Source organism: Mandrillus leucophaeus, unplaced genomic scaffold, assembly GCF_000951045.1.
Source record: "Mandrillus leucophaeus isolate KB7577 unplaced genomic scaffold, Mleu.le_1.0 Scaffold700, whole genome shotgun sequence".
Lineage (NCBI taxonomy): Eukaryota > Metazoa > Chordata > Mammalia > Primates > Cercopithecidae > Mandrillus > Mandrillus leucophaeus.
In genome coordinates this window covers 486,327-505,381 of record NW_012107587.1, presented here as the reverse complement: position 1 = coordinate 505,381, position 19,055 = coordinate 486,327, and the positions used below count along the sequence as shown (strand labels likewise).

The following is a 19,055-nucleotide window of genomic DNA, read 5'->3' as shown; positions in this document are numbered from 1 at the left end:
ATTAAAAGAAAAAAATAAGGACAGCATGTACTGCAACCTTAGCTCCTATCTAGTACTCAAATGAGTGACAGAAAACAGACATGTCTCATCTAACACATATTGTAACGTAGTTGAAGAATTCAGTAAAGATAGAAAATAGGATCTCCTTTAAGGAAAACATAGGCTAAACGTATGCACGAGCCCAATCACATGGGAGGAAGAAAGAGGTCCTGGGGAACTCCAAGTTCAAAGGTGGTAGGTGCCAAAAGTAGGAAGGGTCCGTGGGCCACCCAGAAGGTGACTGGCAAGTGTGCCTCAGTAAGAACAGTCAGTCAGAACCTGTCCCCACAGGTTTTGACATGTCATGCTTTCACTGTTGTTTCTCTCTAGTTTATAAATTTAGTTTATTAACACAAAACTTATTTAGAAAAGAGGATGTAGATTTTTAGGTAATTTTTATTCTGTAGATTATTTTTGGTTCTTCATTTCTAATTTTATTTCAGCATTGTCCACAAATGTGTCCTGCCTGATTTCTGGTTTTAGGCAAAAAGTTGTGATGTCATTTGTGGCTAAATTGTGTGGATAAGTTTTGTCAATGTATCAAGTGCATGAAAATGATATTTGTTTTCCTGTTGGGCATATGGTTTGTGTGTGTATATGTGTGTATACATATAGACATGTATTATATATGTATAATATATACATTATATATATTATATACTCTCTCTCTATATATATTCTTTCTTTCTTGAGATGGAGTCTCACTCTGTTGACCAGGCTGGAGTACAATGGCATAATCTCGGCTTACTACAACCTCTGCCTCCCAGGTTCAAGTGATTCTTCTGCCTCAGCCTCCTGAGTAGCTGGGATGACAGGCATGTGCCACCACGCTGGCTAATTTTTGTACTTTTTGGTAGAGACGGGGTTTCAACATGTTGGCCAGGCTGGTCTCGAACTCCTGAACGCGAGTGATCTGCCCACCTCAACCTCCCAAAGTGCTGGGATTACAGGAGTGAGTCACCGCATCCGGTCTGGTTTGTACATATTTTTAAAGAATGTCAGATATGATAGTCAAACACTGTGTATCTTTTTTTTTTTTCAGATGGAGTCTCACTCTGTTGCCCAGGCTGGATTGTAGCATGGTGATCTTGGCTCACTGCAACCTCCACCTTCCAGGTTCAAGTGATTCTCCTACTTCAGCCTCCCGAGGAGCTGGGATTACAGGCGCCCGACACCACGCTTGGCTAACTTTTTTTGGTGGGGAGGTATTTTCAGTAGAGACAGGGTTTCACCATATTGGCCAGGCTGGTTTTGAACTCCTGACCTCAAATGATCCTCCTGCCTCGGCCACCCAAAGTGCTGGGATCACAGGCATGAGCCACCATGCCTGGCTTAAATACTGTATATCTTTACTTATGTTTTGACTATGGATTTTTCAGTTCTTTTCTATCATTTTTTTTTGCTATCTATATTTTAAAGCTTGTTAAAAATGCACAGAGATCATGATTATTATACTGACATGTTAGTTCATTTACTAGTATGAAGTATTCCTCTTTCCCTCTAGTTCCCCTAATATTAACCTGGTGACATTTGATTTTATTGTTACTATTTTCTTGATATATGCTCTTACTCCACGAGTGTCAGTCATTTTTCAGCTTTTTAAATGTAGTTGTGTTTCTTTTCATTATCATCTAGCTGGATTTTATTTTTTGAAGTTCAATCTGTGTCCCAGTTTTCAAATGGCAATTATTCTTATAGATAATTGAAAGATGGATGGATAGATAGATCTGGAGATAAATACAAACACACTTTTTAAAATTTGTTTAATGATTTGTTTTATCTTTTCTTCTCTATTTGTTATATTGATCATATTCTCACTATTTTACTTATTTTTAATGTATAAATATTACCTTATATAGAAACAAATATTTTAGTTTTTCCTTCAAAGAAGCTACAAGAACAATAAAATAAACAGAAATAAAGTAAAATGAAGGAATAAAAATCGACAATAAAATGTTTTAAAATCTTCAATAAAATAGATAGAATGATTCTTGAACATGTAATATTGACTAACATTTATGAAGTCAGTTTTAAGAAAAGAGAGAAGAGTCCACCACCCCAAATAAAAGACGTATAAACACTGCACTGAAGAGATTAACATTACTAAACATCCTGTCAATAATTTTTCAGTGGACAAAACACTTATATATAATAAACAACTACCTACACAAATAGGACTTTTGAAAAAATGGCTCAGAAATAAGTAGGTACTCTTCAAAAAACTAATTACCAGTGTATTAACTAAAAAAAAAAAAAAAAAGTAAACATCTACCTCAGAATGACATAATGCCTGGATAGTCACATGGGCTGATTTCATGAAACTCTAATTAAATAACAAATTTGCCTTTTGTATATTTCAGAAAAATATAAAATAATTAAAGTAATTCAACTTGCTTGGTAAGACTAACATAATATTGACTTACAGCATAGCATAACAAGGCCAATGCAAGGACACTATAACCCACTTTCATTTCTAAATTTATCACAAAATTCCTTACTCAACAATGTAATAAAAGAAAATAAAACTGTATCTCGACCAAGTCTAGTAGCATAAGACTAAATGCCTTCAAGGCCCAAAAACTTAACAATTAGGGGGAGAGAGTTTTGGTTTAATACAGTAAGGAGTGGTTAGGCCTGTAACAAACTAAAGGGTATGTAATTATCTAAATGCCTTATGAACTGGTTTTTATAAAACTGTGTGAGAATAAAAGCTACAAGTACACAAGAAAAGTGTTTGGATAGTTTGGATATCCTAAAATAGGATTTAGTAATAGACTTCAACCTCCCAAAATAAGACTTTCTCTGAAAGTTCATGTTTTCCTGATTAATGTCAAGTGACAATAATGTAGGAATCTATGTGGCCAACTAAAGTGACCCTTCTATGAGAAGCCAAACTGAAGACGTAAAGTGCTCCAAATTGTCCTGTGAGAAATGCTAGTGAAGACAAATAATACTTTAAAACATTGTCAGGAAAATTAAAGTTTTAAACTCTGTTTTTTACAATTCTTAATTATATAAGGAGAACCACATACCTCTAAATGTTATATTCAACCATTTATTTGTGGGCCATTCTTTATATATTATTAATTTTTCATCCACTCTTCTGCCAAGTGTGTACTGGGCTGCTATTTCATACTGGAACAGACTTGATACTAGCTACACTTGATACTATCTACACTTGATGCTATGGTATGGAGATTGAACCTATCTTCTTGTTATTTGTGAGATTTGCATAATTTCTGACACTAAAACCCCTCAAAGACAGGGCAAGTAAAAATCTACAAACTATTTTTACTTAAAATCTCATTGGAAATTCCTAGATAAAATATAGCAGATTTAGGCCTGGTGCGGTGGCTCATGCCTGTTAATACCAGCACTTTGGGAGGCCAAGGTGGGTGGATTACCTGAGATTGGCAGTTCGAGACCAGCCTGACCAACATGGAGACACCCTGTCTCTACTAAAAATACAAAATTAGCCAGGTGTGGTGGTGCGCACCTGTAATCCCAGCTACTCGGGAGGCTGAGACAAGAAAATTGCTTGAACCTGGGAGGTGCAGGTTGCGGTGAGCCGAGACTGTGCCATTGCCTTCCAGCCTGGGCAACAAGAGTGAAACTCTGTCTCAAAAGAAACAAAAAATAGCAGGTTTAATTCAACAGTTTATTAAAGGAATAATGCATCTTGATAGTCTAATGGTCTGTCTCCCTATCACGTTGTCTAAAATATTAGGTCCTCCACACATATTTCTTTTATGAATGAATGCATGCCAAACTTTGTACCTAAGGATTGAAAGAATCAGAAGTAAGTACATTCATTTCTTGGCTGTAAGAATTTTTTAGTCTTGTAAAGAAAGTAGATAGATAGATAGATAGATAGATAGATAGATAGATAGATAAGATAGATAATAGATCAGAATAATGTAATAGATGCAGTAATGAAAGGAATCACAAACAACTAAAGGAACATTGTAGAGTGAAGGATCAAGAAGTCAACAAAGATTTCACAGAGGCAAGCTCTGATATCAGAAAAGGTTACTAAGATTTTACTGGGAGAAATCATTCTACATGGTAGTAAGATTATATACCAAGTTGGAGACATGTTGAGTGCTACTCAGTTGCTTTACATATTCTGATGAAGATTACAATGTTCCCAGCAGAAAGGCATTTTGCTAGAAGTGGAGGATTGTTACACTGGTTGCAGTTAAACCTGCGTCCACAATGAACCACTCCTCCAAGTATACATACCCTAGTGTAGTTGCCTCCAACCTTGATTCTGACTTGCCTTCACCAAGAGGAGACTGCATATGCAAGTAAAATGCAAGCAGAAGCTGGATAAGCACTTGTTATAGGGGCTTGTCTTCCTGGAAGCCAGCTGACATTTAAGATGTCCTATTATACTGCTATAAGCAAGCTAGGCAGGTAGAGATACATAGAGGAGAAGAAGGCGGAAGACACCAGCTATTCCAATAATTCCATATGAGGAAACAGACGTGATTGAAGAGGCCCTCTTACACACCAGCCCCAGCAGACACCACATGGAGGAGAAAAATCACATAGCAGGGCCTAATCTAAATTGTAGGATCATTAAAAATAATAAGTTGTTGTCCTGAGCTACTAAGTTTGGAGTAAATGGCTATGTGGCAAGAGAAAACTAAAACAATGGAAGTTACTGCAATGATGATAACTTTGAGGTTTAACCTAGGGTCTATGCTGCCAGGAAGAAAACATTTATTTTTCAACACCATGCCATTCACAAATATAGCACATTGTGGATCATTTTGAATTGGCTTTTAACTCAGAGGAGGAATCAAATCCTGAACACTAAGGATATACGTGCTATTTCTAGGATAACGTATTTCTGGCCAAAATATCTCTTACTTTTTACCTAATGAAGCTAGTTATGGATGAAAAGCTAGTTATGAGACGCAGTTACCCAGTAAGGTAATTAGTCCTTGCTTTTTACTGTTAATTTCTCTGTTCCTTGGAATTAATAGTGTGTATAGTAGAAGTTACTGTGTGTTATGACTATAACACTGTGAGGTACTTTTGACCTCTGTTTGACAAAGTCGAAACTCTTTTCATTAGTTGGCTTAATTTGCTCCTTTGAATCCCAATTTATCTTTAACATAGACAGTTCATTATTAAGAACAACTAACAGCCATCCTGATGTAATTCTCAACAACCACGAAACCAAAGTTCAAAAAAATCACTTTGAAGTATATGCTTTTAATTTTTTCCATGTTAAAAAACAAATGTAATAGAATTTAAGCTTTATCTTTTTTGCTGTGTGGTTTTTGAAAATATTTGGAAAAAATAAATCAAGAAACAGAAAGTTTTAAAAAATTATTTAAATAGCATATGACCTCTTCTGAGAAGTAAAACTTAATTTTTCATTTGTGTTTTGAAGCACAAATTAGCACAGCCAAAAAATTAAACAGAATATAATGTCAGGCACACACACACACACACACACACACACACACAGACACAACATAGATTCTATTATTTTAATCAAACTATCAATATTTTTATTCATTTAAACTAATATAGTCCATGATTAGTTAAATGACGAATCAACAGACATAAATCATCACTGGGTTATAGAGGAAAAAATCAAATATCAAGTGAAAACTTTGACATTTCTTGATACTTAGCACAAATAACTGTTCTGTTTCCTACTATTGATTATGATTTTCCCAAATCATTCTCCTTAGATTTGCTTCAATCCTGGGTATAGGGTACTTTAAAAGCAAATGAATGTAAGGAATAGAGCTAGTGCTTTGTTACCCAGCTGAAGAAAATGCAGCTCAAAGGGTTGAAAGAACAATGAACTGTATCATTGCTATTTATTGAACCACCTGTGTCATGTGTCAGGCAGCCAACATACAATGGTGAAATAGGAACTATTATTATTGTCATTTTACCAGTGAGGAACTGAAGACCCAAAAAGTAAAGAAGAAGGAGAAGCAGAGGGAGGAGAAAGAGTGGGAAGAAGAGGAGACGGAGTGGAGAAGAAGAAGAGAGAACAGGGAGAGGAAAAAGCTTGCTGATGGTTACACAGTCATAATGGGGCAATCCAAATGTTCATTGCTATATCCAGCTCCAAAGCCTGCTGTTTTCCCCTTTCACAACATTGTTTCTCCAATGTTAGCTCCAGAGCACAGACACTATCTCCTTGTATATGTGTATATATATATATATATATATATCAAAGAATTTGAGAAACCAAGAGAATAAAATAATTGATTATTACTGTGCAACTACTGATAATGTAAGTTATGGTGCAAAGATTTCAACTCATGCATTCTCACTGTAGAGCCGATGCTCTTAACAATTACATTATATTGCCTACTTAAGACACTGCATCTGTGAGGCTGGAAATGGATGACATAGAAAAAGGACATTCAGAGAACAGGAAATAACTCTAGAAAATGTAAAGCATCAGCCAATATAAAATATTCACGAGAATACTTGGAAGATAAGGTTGAGGTTATCTTGAAGAAATCCCAACAAAAATCACAGAAAATGAAGAAAGAAAAAAATAACTATTGAATATGATAAGAAACATCTGAATGTAAAGAGTTTCAGAAAGATTTTTAAAAGAAGGAAATTATTTAACAAAGAATATACAAAAATTTCCTGGAAGTGAAGTTTCTGAGTTTTCAGATTATGGCAGCAGTGGAGGTTTGCCACTAGGATTTCCCCTCAGTAAGAACTTGCTGTTCAGGTGCAAGGAGTACAGTCACCTGACAGCCTCCAGCTGTTTCCAAGCCTCCAGCTGTTTCCACCCTCATCCTGTGACTCAGCTTTTATGCTCAAGTCTTGCTCTTCCCAAGCAACAACCAACCAGTGACTCAGAATGACAGGGGTACTAGGTCTTGGCCAATTATACTCAATTATATCCAATGTTGGATTCCTCTAAATCTTTATTTGAAATATTTGTTCTAGAGCTCTCCATTGGATTGGTTAAAACCATCAGATCTGCATTGTTGTCTGAGGCTCTTCTTATCCAGTCCTGCTCCCTTCCTCAGGAGTTTTCCCCTAAGAAATTTCTTGCATTACTAACTCCATCTCAGTGTCTGCTTCCCAAAGGACACAGTGGATATCAATAATTGATGGGATGCACTAAGTATCCAGCATAACAGATGATAAAAAGTTTTCACCAAAGTACATCATTGTGAAATCTCAAAATGAGAAAAGATTCAAAATTATGCTAGAGTATAAACAAATAAAAAAAAATCAAAACAGGTCCTGTGCAAAGGACTGCGAATAGGAATGGTAGCAGAGCTCTCAGTAACAATGCTGGAATCCAGAAGAAAATGAAGTTCCTTCAAGATTCAAAGGGGTCAGTATTTCTAAGATAGAATTTCATACCCAGGAACACTGGATATCAAGTTTGAGGCTAGAATAGAGACATTTTCAGATACACAAAGTTTTAAGAAGCTTACTTACAAATAGCAAAATAAGGAATTGAGCCAAGAAGGAATAAGACACAGGATTTAGTAAATAGTATCCAAATTATAGAAAAATATAAAAGGAATTCCCAGAGTGCTTATGAAAGTTAAATCTAGATGCAGTTGGCTACAAGCCTAGAAAATAACCCATCTAGTCTGGAGGAGACAGCTTGAGAGGGTAACTCTAAGAAGAAAATCAAGTTTGTATAATACTTGATGTGTTTGAATATATTCAGAGAAAATTTAAGAGTCTTGGCAAAACCTTTGGGATAAATAAAGAAAAGTATGTTAAAAAAAAAAAGCAAAAAAAGGGGTCATTATTAGCTTAAAAAATACAGAAATGGCACAAAACACATACACAATTATAGAATATACCGTGCTGTAGGTATGAAAATAGTTATAAAGACATAATGATGTGAAGACTAATGATTAATTTGGCTAAAAATGCTGATATATCCACCTTGGAAGGAGGAGAAATAACTGTATTTATCAGATAATGAAAGATGGAGTGTGGGGGGACAGGGCACTGCAGGGAACATTAAGACCTAAGTCTTAATAATTCATACTTTTATAATGGGAAGGCAATAGTTATCAAAAGATAAAATCCAATAATGGCCATAGAATGATATTACATGGAAACATGGTGGGAAATAACAAAAAAACATAAAAATATTAAAAAGTAGTCAGGCGCGGTGGCTCACGCCTGTAATCCCAGCATTTTGAGAGGCCGAGGCTGGTTGATCACAAGGTCAGGAGATCGAGACCATCCTGACTAACACGGTGAAACCCCGTCTCTACTAAAAGTACAAAAAATTAGCTGGGCGAGGTGGCGGGCACCTGTAGTCCCAGCTACTTGGGAGGCTGAGGCAGGAGAATGGCGTGAAGCCGGGAGGCGGAGCTTGCAGTGAGCCGAGATCGCGCCACTGCACTCCAGCCTGGGCGATAGAGCAAGACTCCATTTAAAAAAAAAAAAAAGAAAAAAAAAAGAAAGGAAAAACAGTTAAAAAGTAGTTCCTTTGGCATAGAAACTAGGAATGGGTGATGTGGTAAAGGATTGGTTTTCATTGTAAATCTCTTAATACTGTTTTGGATTTTAAAATGTGTACATGTAGTATAACACTTTGATAAAAAATAAATATTGAGGAAAAACCCGAAGAACTGAAAAGTTGGAGAAGCAAGTACTCCTAAGTAGGAAGAAGTAGGTGTGCTGATTTCTAGTAAAAATATTTTGTAAGTACATGCATTGCCTCTCTCTTATTATTCAATATAGACCAACTTCCTGTATTACCCCTCTCCTTTTTATTGGTAAATACTTAAATAATTGCAGTTATTAAAATGCTACATTATATAAAGTAACTACAGATTGACACGCCCATATGTTATTTTCTGACTAAGGAGTGAAGAAAAATGGACTTACCTAAATTGGTGAGGAGGTAAGCAATTTTTTCATAAGCCTGAAATAAAGAGAATACATAGTGAACATTATTCTTCTCTTTTGGAAAAGGCTGGTATTTACACTATTTGAAAAAACATCTATAGTGTATGTTATACAGTGGTTATATTTTACATTAAACAGAGATGTATTGAAACTTAGCATGTAAGGCTTCATATATACATACATGAATGAAATTGATATACATGTGAATGTAAATATGAGCTAACATATATGTGTGTGTAGATACACTTGTAATCTGTAATAATGAATTTTTTCTGGTAGCTATCTTCATTTTCATTTTGTAAATCAAGAAATGAGAAAAAGTCCCTAAAAGTCATTCAGCTAACCAATGGCTGAGCTGAGATTTGAGCTCAAAATTATAGAGATTTTTGGCCAGGCAAGGTGGCTCACGCCTGTAATCCCAGCACTTTGGGAGGCCGAGGTGGGCGGATCATGAGGTCAGGCGATCGAGACCATCCTGGCGAACACTGTGAAACCCTGTCTCTACTAAAAATACAAAAAAAGTAGCTGGGCTTGGTGGCGGGCGCCTGTACTCCCAGCCACTCGGGAGGTTGAGGCAGGAGAATGGCGTGAACCTGGGAGGCGGAGCTTGCAGTGAGCTGAGATCGTGCCACTTCACTCCAGCCTGGGCAACAGGCGAGACTCTGTCTTAAAAAAAAAAAAAAGAAAAAAAAAAAAAGTATAGTTTTTTTTACTACACTGGAAGGTGAAGTGGAAGTCTGAATTCTGTACTACTGATAAAGAAATTTCTAAACTATGACAAAGGACTGTATACATTTGTATTTGTAAGGAACAAATTTGTTTTTGTAGTTATTTAAAACAGATGCATGAGTCAAATCTGTTGAATCTCTAAGTCACAATAGATTTTTCTGATAATATTTTTCCTCTTCTGCCATCTTTTCCCTTCTGCTGTATACTCTGACCAATATTTACATAGACTCAAGGAAAGGGCATACATTTCACAATATTCCAAGTAAATATAGTTGGGAAAGTATTCGCTGTAGACAGAAGTACTTGTGGGTATATGTATGTGCATGTGACTATTACCTCATAACCACATAATTCCATAAAATATTGTTTAGATTATCATTTCCAATAACTTTGCCTATTGGCACGAAAAATTAAAAGTATGCATCTGGACATATTAAAAGTTGTTCACCTTCTCTGACAGTTCTTTCAGTAAAATGACTGTCATTACTCATCTTAGCTGTGATTTAAATCTGCCCCTTCCTAAGATTTAAAGTGTTATCTGGAGACAGAAAGATTACACTGAGTACAATACTCTCATTCTCCTCCTAGTGCAGGTTTTTTGTCCTTGTTTTTGTTTTAGCTATACACAAATTATAATTTTCAAATTTTAGGATAAGATTACTGTGAATTCATGAACAACAAGTGATTCCTACTATAACGGGTTCTTTTTCACGTCCTATTAATTAAGTGAGATAAACATAGCAGGGTCTCCAAGGAGTAGGATAGACTCGATCGCCCAAAAAATAGTACTTGAGCACCCACTATGACTCTAGCACTGAGTTGAGTTCCTTTGTGGGGATTGAAAGTTAGTTCTAGTTAAATAATTGCCATTTGGCTTGTGCCAAACAGTGCTTTACATATATTATTATTCCTTAACAACAATTTTGTTACGTAGATCCCCATTCTACATAATGATCCCCATTCTATAGAAGAAGAAACTAAGTCCTAGAATGTCAGGGACCTTAGCAGTGAGACAACTCTACTAAGCAAGTAGCAAAGTCAGGATTGACTATCTTGGTTGTCTAGCACCACCTACATCGTGCCTTGTCACATAAACGATTTCAGTTTTAACTATTTATTTATTTTTGAGACAAAGTCTCACTCTAATGCCCAGGCTGGAGTGCAATGTCATGATCACAGCTCACTGCATCCTCAACTTCCTGGGCTCAGGTGATCCTCCCACCACAGCTTCCAAAGTAGCTGTAACCACAGGTACACACCACCATGATGCCTGGCTCATTTTCTTTCTTTCTTTTTTTTTTTTTTTTTTTTCAGAGATGGCTTTTGGGCATGTTGCCCAGGCTGGTCTTGAATTCCTCATCTGCCCCAGCCTCCCAAAGTACTAGGATTACAGACATGAGCCACCACGCCCAGTTCTGTTCAAATTTTTGTCTTAATATCTAGCACATAGAGTCACTCTGCAAACTTAGGATGGAAATATCTGCAACTGATGCACTAGGGGGTTACAATAGCACTGGGAAGAAAGTTATAAATTACAAAAGATTCCATAATGCTTTTGGAAGACTTTCTGGGGTATTTGCAAACCTGCATCATCCAAGGCCCAAATGCTATGGCTGACTGGCAAAATCACTGATGAGCTACAGAATCAGTTCAAGCAGAGTGAATTGTTAGATCTCAAACTACAGACTATAAAGTAAATAATGACTTAAATATATCCAACTGTATGGTGTCTGGCAGCAATCACTTTGGCAGTACATACAAGCTGTGAGTGGTTGCATGTGTGTGTGATTGTGTAAAGTGGAATGAGTAAATGCTTGTTGGGGAAGAGGATAAAGGGCTTCAGGGCCGGGCCCTACCTGATACACACAGGCGCGCGCACACACACACACATACACGATAACATGTTGGAGAACCTATACTTTTAAAAATCAGCCACTGACGCATTTAGTAAGCTGAAATTCTCTTATTCATATATGTTAATTAGGTTAATATATTCATTATCAATATCTAGTGCATCAGTTAGTGTTTTAGAAACCAAACAAACCTGAATCAAAAAGACATAATCTCTACTTTCATGGAACTCCAATTTCAGTGGGTAGAAATAAATGGCAAAAGAATATGTAATTGGTTAGGAGGTGAAAAGTGCTCTGAGGGAAAATAAAGCAGGCAGAGCAGATAGAGAGTTTTGGTAGACACAGAGTACTGTTTTATGGAGTATTCAGAAAAGCCTCTTCAAGAGGGTAGCATCTGAGCAGAGAAGTGCATGCAATGAGGGAGGGACCCAAACAGAAATCTCAGCTAAGTATCTTTGAGACACAGAAACGGAAATGCCAGTGCTCTGAGACTGGCACGGACTTGATGTATTTCACGAACGGCAGGGAAGTTAGAGAGAAAGGAGTGGCCGCAATAAGACAGTGAAGTAGTAAGTCATTGCGATCTCACAGAGAAACACCTTTTCAGTGCACAGTAGGCCATGGTAAGGATTTTAGAATTCATTCTCAGCTAAGACTTCACCATCTTCCCAGTAATGCCTTGTTTGGGGTGTTATGCCAAAACCAGTCTGGGAGAAAAAGAACAGCAAAGGCAGGAAAAGGACATGGTTATTGTGAGGAGGCATAATAGGTGGTTCTACATGGGTTTTAGAACTTTTTGTCTTTTAGTCATGGCCCCACGATTCAGCCTTCACCGTGAAAATAAACTCCAAGCTTTTGCAGAATTGAAAAGAGCCTCCATTTTCCGGTAATCTACTTGTCTAAATTTCTAGAAACTATGGACATAGACATGAACAAACTAAACAAATACATGCATTAAAAAGCCAATCCTCTTATGAGATGAGTCGTTTGACATTACCTCTTTTCTTGGTTAAAATGCATGGTCCATTGATCCATCCCAATCCACAATAGCCTATTTGCATTCTAATTGGTAACCAGTGGTAACCAGGTATTAAGGAAAGTTAGGTGTATTTTGAGGCCTTGAGTGATCAGGCCTGTGAAAGAAGTATAGGGTTGTATGCTCTGGACTCTAGAGATGGGAATGGATCAACAAGGGAGAAAAGTCCAGAACCTACATGAAGTACTTACATTAGCCAAATGTAGATAGGATTTTTTCTTTTTTTGTTATAGAGTGCTCTGTGCATGGTACATGGATTTTAAAATGAGAGGAGGAAAACCAAAAGGAGTTCATTATTTCATTTAAAAATTTTTAATTATAATTAATTAAAATTTTAATTTTAGTTTAATTTTAATAAAATTTAATTTAATATTTATAAAAATTTGACTTTAATAACATTTTAATTTTTGATTAAAAGAATTTCACCATGCTGAAATGATTTAATTAGACTAATTCCCGATTTTTCAAACTCTAAGACTACTTCTGTTCTGATGTTTCTTAAAAGTTACCCTTTAATCATAAGGCCAGGCAACTGTCATGCTGCTGTAACAGGTAAAATTAGTTAAAGTTGGATTGTCAAGCAACAAGAATATACATTTTTGGAATAATTTTGCATATTTAATTTTCATTAAAATATTTTTAGTAACATTTCCTGATACAATAGTACCATGCTACTTTTGATACCTTAAAGTAGCATATCAGTTTCTGAAGATAGCAAAATAAAGAAGAGAAATAGTAGGCTTAGGAAAGAGCAATTCTCGGTTTCAAATTCTGTCTTTGTAGTTGTTTAGCTATATGCCTGAAAAAGGGATGCTAAAAATAATACATTGATGTTTTAATTATTGTTAAATTTAATTATGTGTAATTTAATTTTGGAAGATGTAATTTCTGATCTTGATTGTGCATCGAAATTACCTTAGCTCTCTTAAATTAATGATTTTCTAATGCTCTTTGAGGGGCTGGCTGGATAAGAATTACTCAAGAGTATCTTTGAAAGATTTGTTTTAAATACAGATTTCTTAGCCCAACAAAGGAGATTCTGAACAGGACTCAAGAATCTGTATAGTTTTTTTGCCAGGTGCAGTGGCTCACGCCTGTAATCCCAGCACTTTGGGAGGCCAAGGCGGGTGGATCTCTTGAGGTCAGGAGTTCAAGACCAGCCTGGCCAACATGGTGAAACCCTGTCTCTACTAAAAATGCAAAAATTAGCCAGGTGTGGTGATGTGCCCCCAACTACTTGGAAGGCTGAGGCATGAGAATCGCTTGAATACGGGAGGCAGAGGTTGCTGTGAGCTGCGATCCTGCCACTGCGCTCCAGCCTGGGAGACACAGTGAGACTCTATCTCAAAAAACAAAAAAATTAAAAATAAAAAAGAATCTTTAGTTTTTCAAAAGTGTTCCAGGTGATTTGATGCATAGCAAAAATAGAAAATACTATTTTAAATTACTTTCATGACCTGTAAGATGGACTTGTAACCAAATTTTGATTGTTTTAGCCCATATTTTTCTCCCCAGTTAAATATTTATTTAGGAACGCTATGATCCACCTATTTTGAAATGTTTAGAAAATGCATAGTGTTTGGTTATAAGTGTAAATTAAAATAAGTGCTGCAAACTTGAAATACATTAAAAATACGATCCCAATAACAAAAAATAATTTTGAGCACATATAGTAAGCAAGATGCTAGGTGGTGAATAAAATATTTCACATTTATTTAAAGACTTGGACATACAAAAATGAGGAAGCTACAGTCCTTGTTCATAAGGAGTTTACACTCTGATAATGGGAGAAATGACATATCCTAAGCACTGTAACAGAAGAATATTCACAAAATGGATTGCTTAATTCTTCAGAAGAATCTGATTGGAGGAATAATGTTCAAACACCCTGCGAGAAGAATAAACACAAAATTCAATTCTACATACATTATTGAAAAACATGCTTTATGAAGGAAGTGACCCTTAATTGTAATTTTCAAAGATAAAGAGATATTCGCCAAGAAGACAAATTAAGAATGACATTCCAGGAAGCACTGTGGAGAAAGAGACAGAGTTGCAGCAAAGTTCCCTGGGGGACAAGCAAAAGTGGTTTTGTAGGTTGGAGTGCAGGGTGATTGGAAAGAGAGGTAGCAAGAGACAATTTTTGCCAAGAAGAGAATGGAAAAGTGGTTTTAAACAATGGAGGGCCTACCAGGCCAGGCTAATGAACTTCGAATTTATACTCAGTAAATACAATAGAAACCCATTAAACAGCCTCAAGCACATGGTAATCACATTTACTATTTAAAAAAGATTCTTCCAATAGTCGTGTGAAAGGGACATAGAAAGAGTTTAGAGTAGAGACAGGAAAAGTTTAGATTGGAGACAGGAAGACTAACCAGTTGGAAGCCCGCTGCAACTGTCCAAGCTAAAAATGACAACTAGCTGAACTAAGGAAGGAGAAGCAAGGATGATGAGCAAAAATGGATAAGAAAAATGTTACAGAAGCAAAATTCACAACAGTTAGTCACTGATACTGTTAAGGAGATAAAAGAAATAATTAAGGACTAGTTTAAGGTTCCTGGCTATGTACAGAAATAGAACTATGTTAAAAGTTCCTAATCAAAAAAAAGAAAAAAAAAGTCTGACTGATTTAAACTATTTTTCCATGTCTATATTTTGTAATTCCAAGTACATGGATTATATTTGAAAAGCAATTTTGATCAATAGAATATTAATCTAAGTCCCTCATTTGGAGAAAATGATGGTACAGGGATCCTGCAGTCAATCTATTAACAACCAAAAAGCATATTTTTATTAGCTGTCTATTTTGTTTTGGTCTGAAAATAGTATAACAAAAGGTAGCATTTCATTTTTTAAATGAATACTTTTGATGGTATAATATTTCACAATAATTTTTAATCCTGTGTATTCAGGTGAATCAGAGGTCTATTTAATAATCTGTGATGTGCTTTAACATCCTGAATAGAAAGAGAATGCATAAATTCAGAAGATCATTATTATTTTATACTAATTAAATCTGAGGACTATAACCATCTTCTTACATTGTTTATGTTGGCTGTATTATAGTTCACTTCCTTTGCACTCAATTCATTTTATAATCTTCTCCTGAGTTAGTTGAAAAAAGCAAAGGAGAAATATTTATGGTCTATTCCACTTTCAAAAATCCCTGAATCTTTATGCTAAATTGCCCAATAAGTAGAAATAGATATTTAGAAAAATAGGAGGTAGCCTCTGGTTTCTCCCAGGGACTATGATTGTTTTATAGCACTAAGAAGTTACATGGGTCCTAGTATTCAATTAAGTGGAGCTGGTGGGATGTTGACGCTCTCAAAAGATTGCTTCTATGATTCAAACAATACTCTCCTCACTTGCCTTCTGAAGTGTTATTTCTACAATTAGAGATTCACTCCACTGAGTTCAGCCTTTGTTTTCTGTAAAATGCAAGTGCTTTGGAAGAAATAATACATAAACCTCATTAAACACGTAAACTTAAGAGCAAGTTGTATTGGAACCTTATAAGAGAAAGAGAAAGCCATAGGTATGAGAACCAACTGTGATTCTAGGGAAGGTGTGGCAACTGAGGAAGGGGGTAGGAAGTGGAGAAGAGTGAGAGTTTAAGGGATTGAACATTAAGAAGTAACTGGAATAGTATAAAACTGGAGTCTGGTACAACGATGAAAATTTCAGCCATATCTTGATTTCTGCAATATCAGTGATAATATCAAGAACGATTTTGGGCCACGCACAGTGACTCACACCTGTAATCCCAGCACTTTGGAAGGCCGGGGTGGGTGGATCACTAGGTCAGGAGTTCAAAACCAGCCTGGCCAGCATGGTGAAACCCCATCCCTACTAAAAATACAAAAATTAGCTGGGTGTGATGGCACGTGCCTGTAGTCCCAGCTACTCGGGAGGCTGAGGCAGAATAATCGCTTGAACCCAGGAGGCAGAGGTTGTGGTGAGCCAAGATCTCGCCACTGCACTCCAGCCTGGGCAACAGAGCGAGACTCCATCTCAAAAAAATAAAAAATTTAAAAAGAATTATTTTGTAAGAAAATGTTTGAGGGTAAACCTCCCATTCTGTTCAAATGCAGGTTCTATCATGAGCTCGGTCTGACAAGTTTTCAGCTTATTTGGGAATATAGTTATTTTATAAGGTGGAAACTAAGTATTAAATCTTGGAACTGGAGTTTCTGTTCTAGGAGCTGTCATGCTTGCCTTCCAAAGTAAAAATTAATTAACCATATTTGGCTCCTTCATTTTCCTTTCCCTGTCTTCAAAAATATTAAGCCAGTTCATTAATCTATTCAAGATGTTTTTGAAGATCAGTATGTCTTCGCAACAAATTACTAAAACAAAAAACAAAAAACATAGAAACACAGGGTGTTTCTTTAAAGGCAATAATAATTAATGGGAAGAGAAGATAATTAAGGGACATGAAACTATTAGGGTGGTGCAAAAGTAATTGCGATTCTTGCTATTATTTTCAATGGCAAGAATCGCAATAACTTTTGTACCAACCTACATTAACACTGATTACTTCAACAGGTACAATTAGATACATAGTAAGAAGGGAGATGAGTGGCATTATGAATTGAGGAAAGTGGCTTTTATTTAGCATTTCTAACGTTTTTATACTTCGCTACTTTTTGTAATATCAATGTGCTGATTTTATAATTCATAGCTGTAAAAGATAAAATAATTACAGACCTTAAAAGAGCATTAAAAAGAGTAAGACATTTTAAAAATAAGATTACTGAAAATTATCATAGTGGTATGACTTCTGCCTGAATTAATTAAATATTTTTAAAAACTTTTTTATATTACTAGACATATTTGATAGAAAAAATACAAAACAGTGATTCTCTTTCTCTCCAAAGATGGCCCTGAGCATTTAAATATTTATGAATGGGTAATAGAAAACATTTTTTTAAAAAAGAGTAAAACATGAATACCAATCAATGCAGATGTGATATAAAGAATTTAGGAAGAACAAAGAAAAGACTGTCACTGTTTTCATATCTTGAACTGAAGGGAAATAAATGATCAAACTTAAAAGATGAAGAAAATGGAGAAACGTAAAAGTTGGTATTTTGCGATTGGAAATATGAGTATAGATAGTCTTATAAAGGGAAATGAAATGTTAAAATATCGAAGGGAAGCAAGTGTAGAGAAAGTTAACATTTATTACCATCTTTTATGCACTAGAGAGGTTACTCATTTAATCTTTCAATATCCCTATGTGTTATTTTTATCTCCCTCATTTAAAAGATCCAGAAATTACAGCTCATAGATGTTATGTGGTATGGGTAGCATTACACAGGTCAAATAGGAAATTTCTGCTTTGCCTTTGTCCAAAGTCGAGTGATTTTGGTGAAGGTACCATTGAAGAACTAAAAAACATTTTATATATTTATATATATATACACACACACACACACACACACACACTTTCAGAAGCTTGGACAGTATTGTGAAAGCCAGGGGAGAGAGGGAAGCATACATGAGAATAGAAGGAATATGGTGTATATGTGCTGGGATGCTGAATCCACTGATAAATCTTTTCCTTATTTGGCAAAAGACAAAACTCAAAAAGTGACCTAATGTTGCTACTTGTATGGCTGTGGTTATATGGATAACTCATAAAGAAAAAAAGAAAGAAAATGCATTTCATTCCTAATTTGTTCTTCATTTTATATAAATAGTAGGATGTTTTAAAAGCAAAGGGTTTTTTCCTGATTATAAATCAACACCTATATACAGAGGTAAATATTCAAATGATCAGAAAAAGTTATACTCTTTTTATAGAATATAATATAAACGGAATAGAATAGAAATGGAGAGAGTGATGTCAGAAAGAAGGTTGACTACAGTTACCTGGCACTCAGCCTTCCCCAACAAAAAGGAACCAAAGGAACAAATAAACCACTATATTGTAACTAAAGTGACTGAAGTAGTGTGCTAGGCAGTACCAAAGGAATGGTAAAATCTATGTGGAGTACAGACACCAAAGATACCATAGAGAGAGAGGAAGACACCCTACCTGTACTACTCTCTCTTCCTTACCAGAATTAGCTCAGAGTCGGTGGGGGATTTCTTCCTATGGAGATAACATAAGCCAAAGATCCCCAGTGGTCCCTATTGCCACCACAAACACCAGCAATACTTGCTACAGGAGAGACCCTAATCCTCAGAGGCCTCAAATCCAGTCTGGAGAGTAGCTGAGGTCTGTGCAACTGCATTGCCTCATTGTAAGAGCCCACCTTGAGCATCTCCTACACTGTGACCTAGGCTGCTATGGCACAGTACTATTTCGAACCTGGACCCATGTATACAGTTTATCTTGTCCTGGGGATCAGCAGCTACCAACTTTCCATTCCTCAGGCCCTGCCATCATACTACCACAGTGCCTACAGTACCATGACCTCAGCTGCCCAGAACATAGGCCAGATTGGAAGACTGAGACCCTGGCATCCAAACCCATGTGGCATGTGTCACAACCTTCC

At 36.1% G+C, this 19,055-nt stretch overlaps 1 protein-coding gene across 3 annotated transcripts in view; it reads right to left on the bottom strand.

The window, feature by feature from the left end:
- The window catches only part of ANO3 (anoctamin 3), a 479,469-nt gene that overhangs the window by 30,044 nt on the left and 430,370 nt on the right, over positions 1–19,055 (bottom strand). For all 3 annotated transcript variants that reach the window (XM_011964701.1, XM_011964700.1, XM_011964702.1), the window contains one exon: positions 8,908–8,944. In XM_011964701.1, coding sequence (XP_011820091.1) covers positions 8,908–8,944 — 37 coding nt within the window. The remainder of the gene's footprint in view (positions 1–8,907; positions 8,945–19,055) is intronic.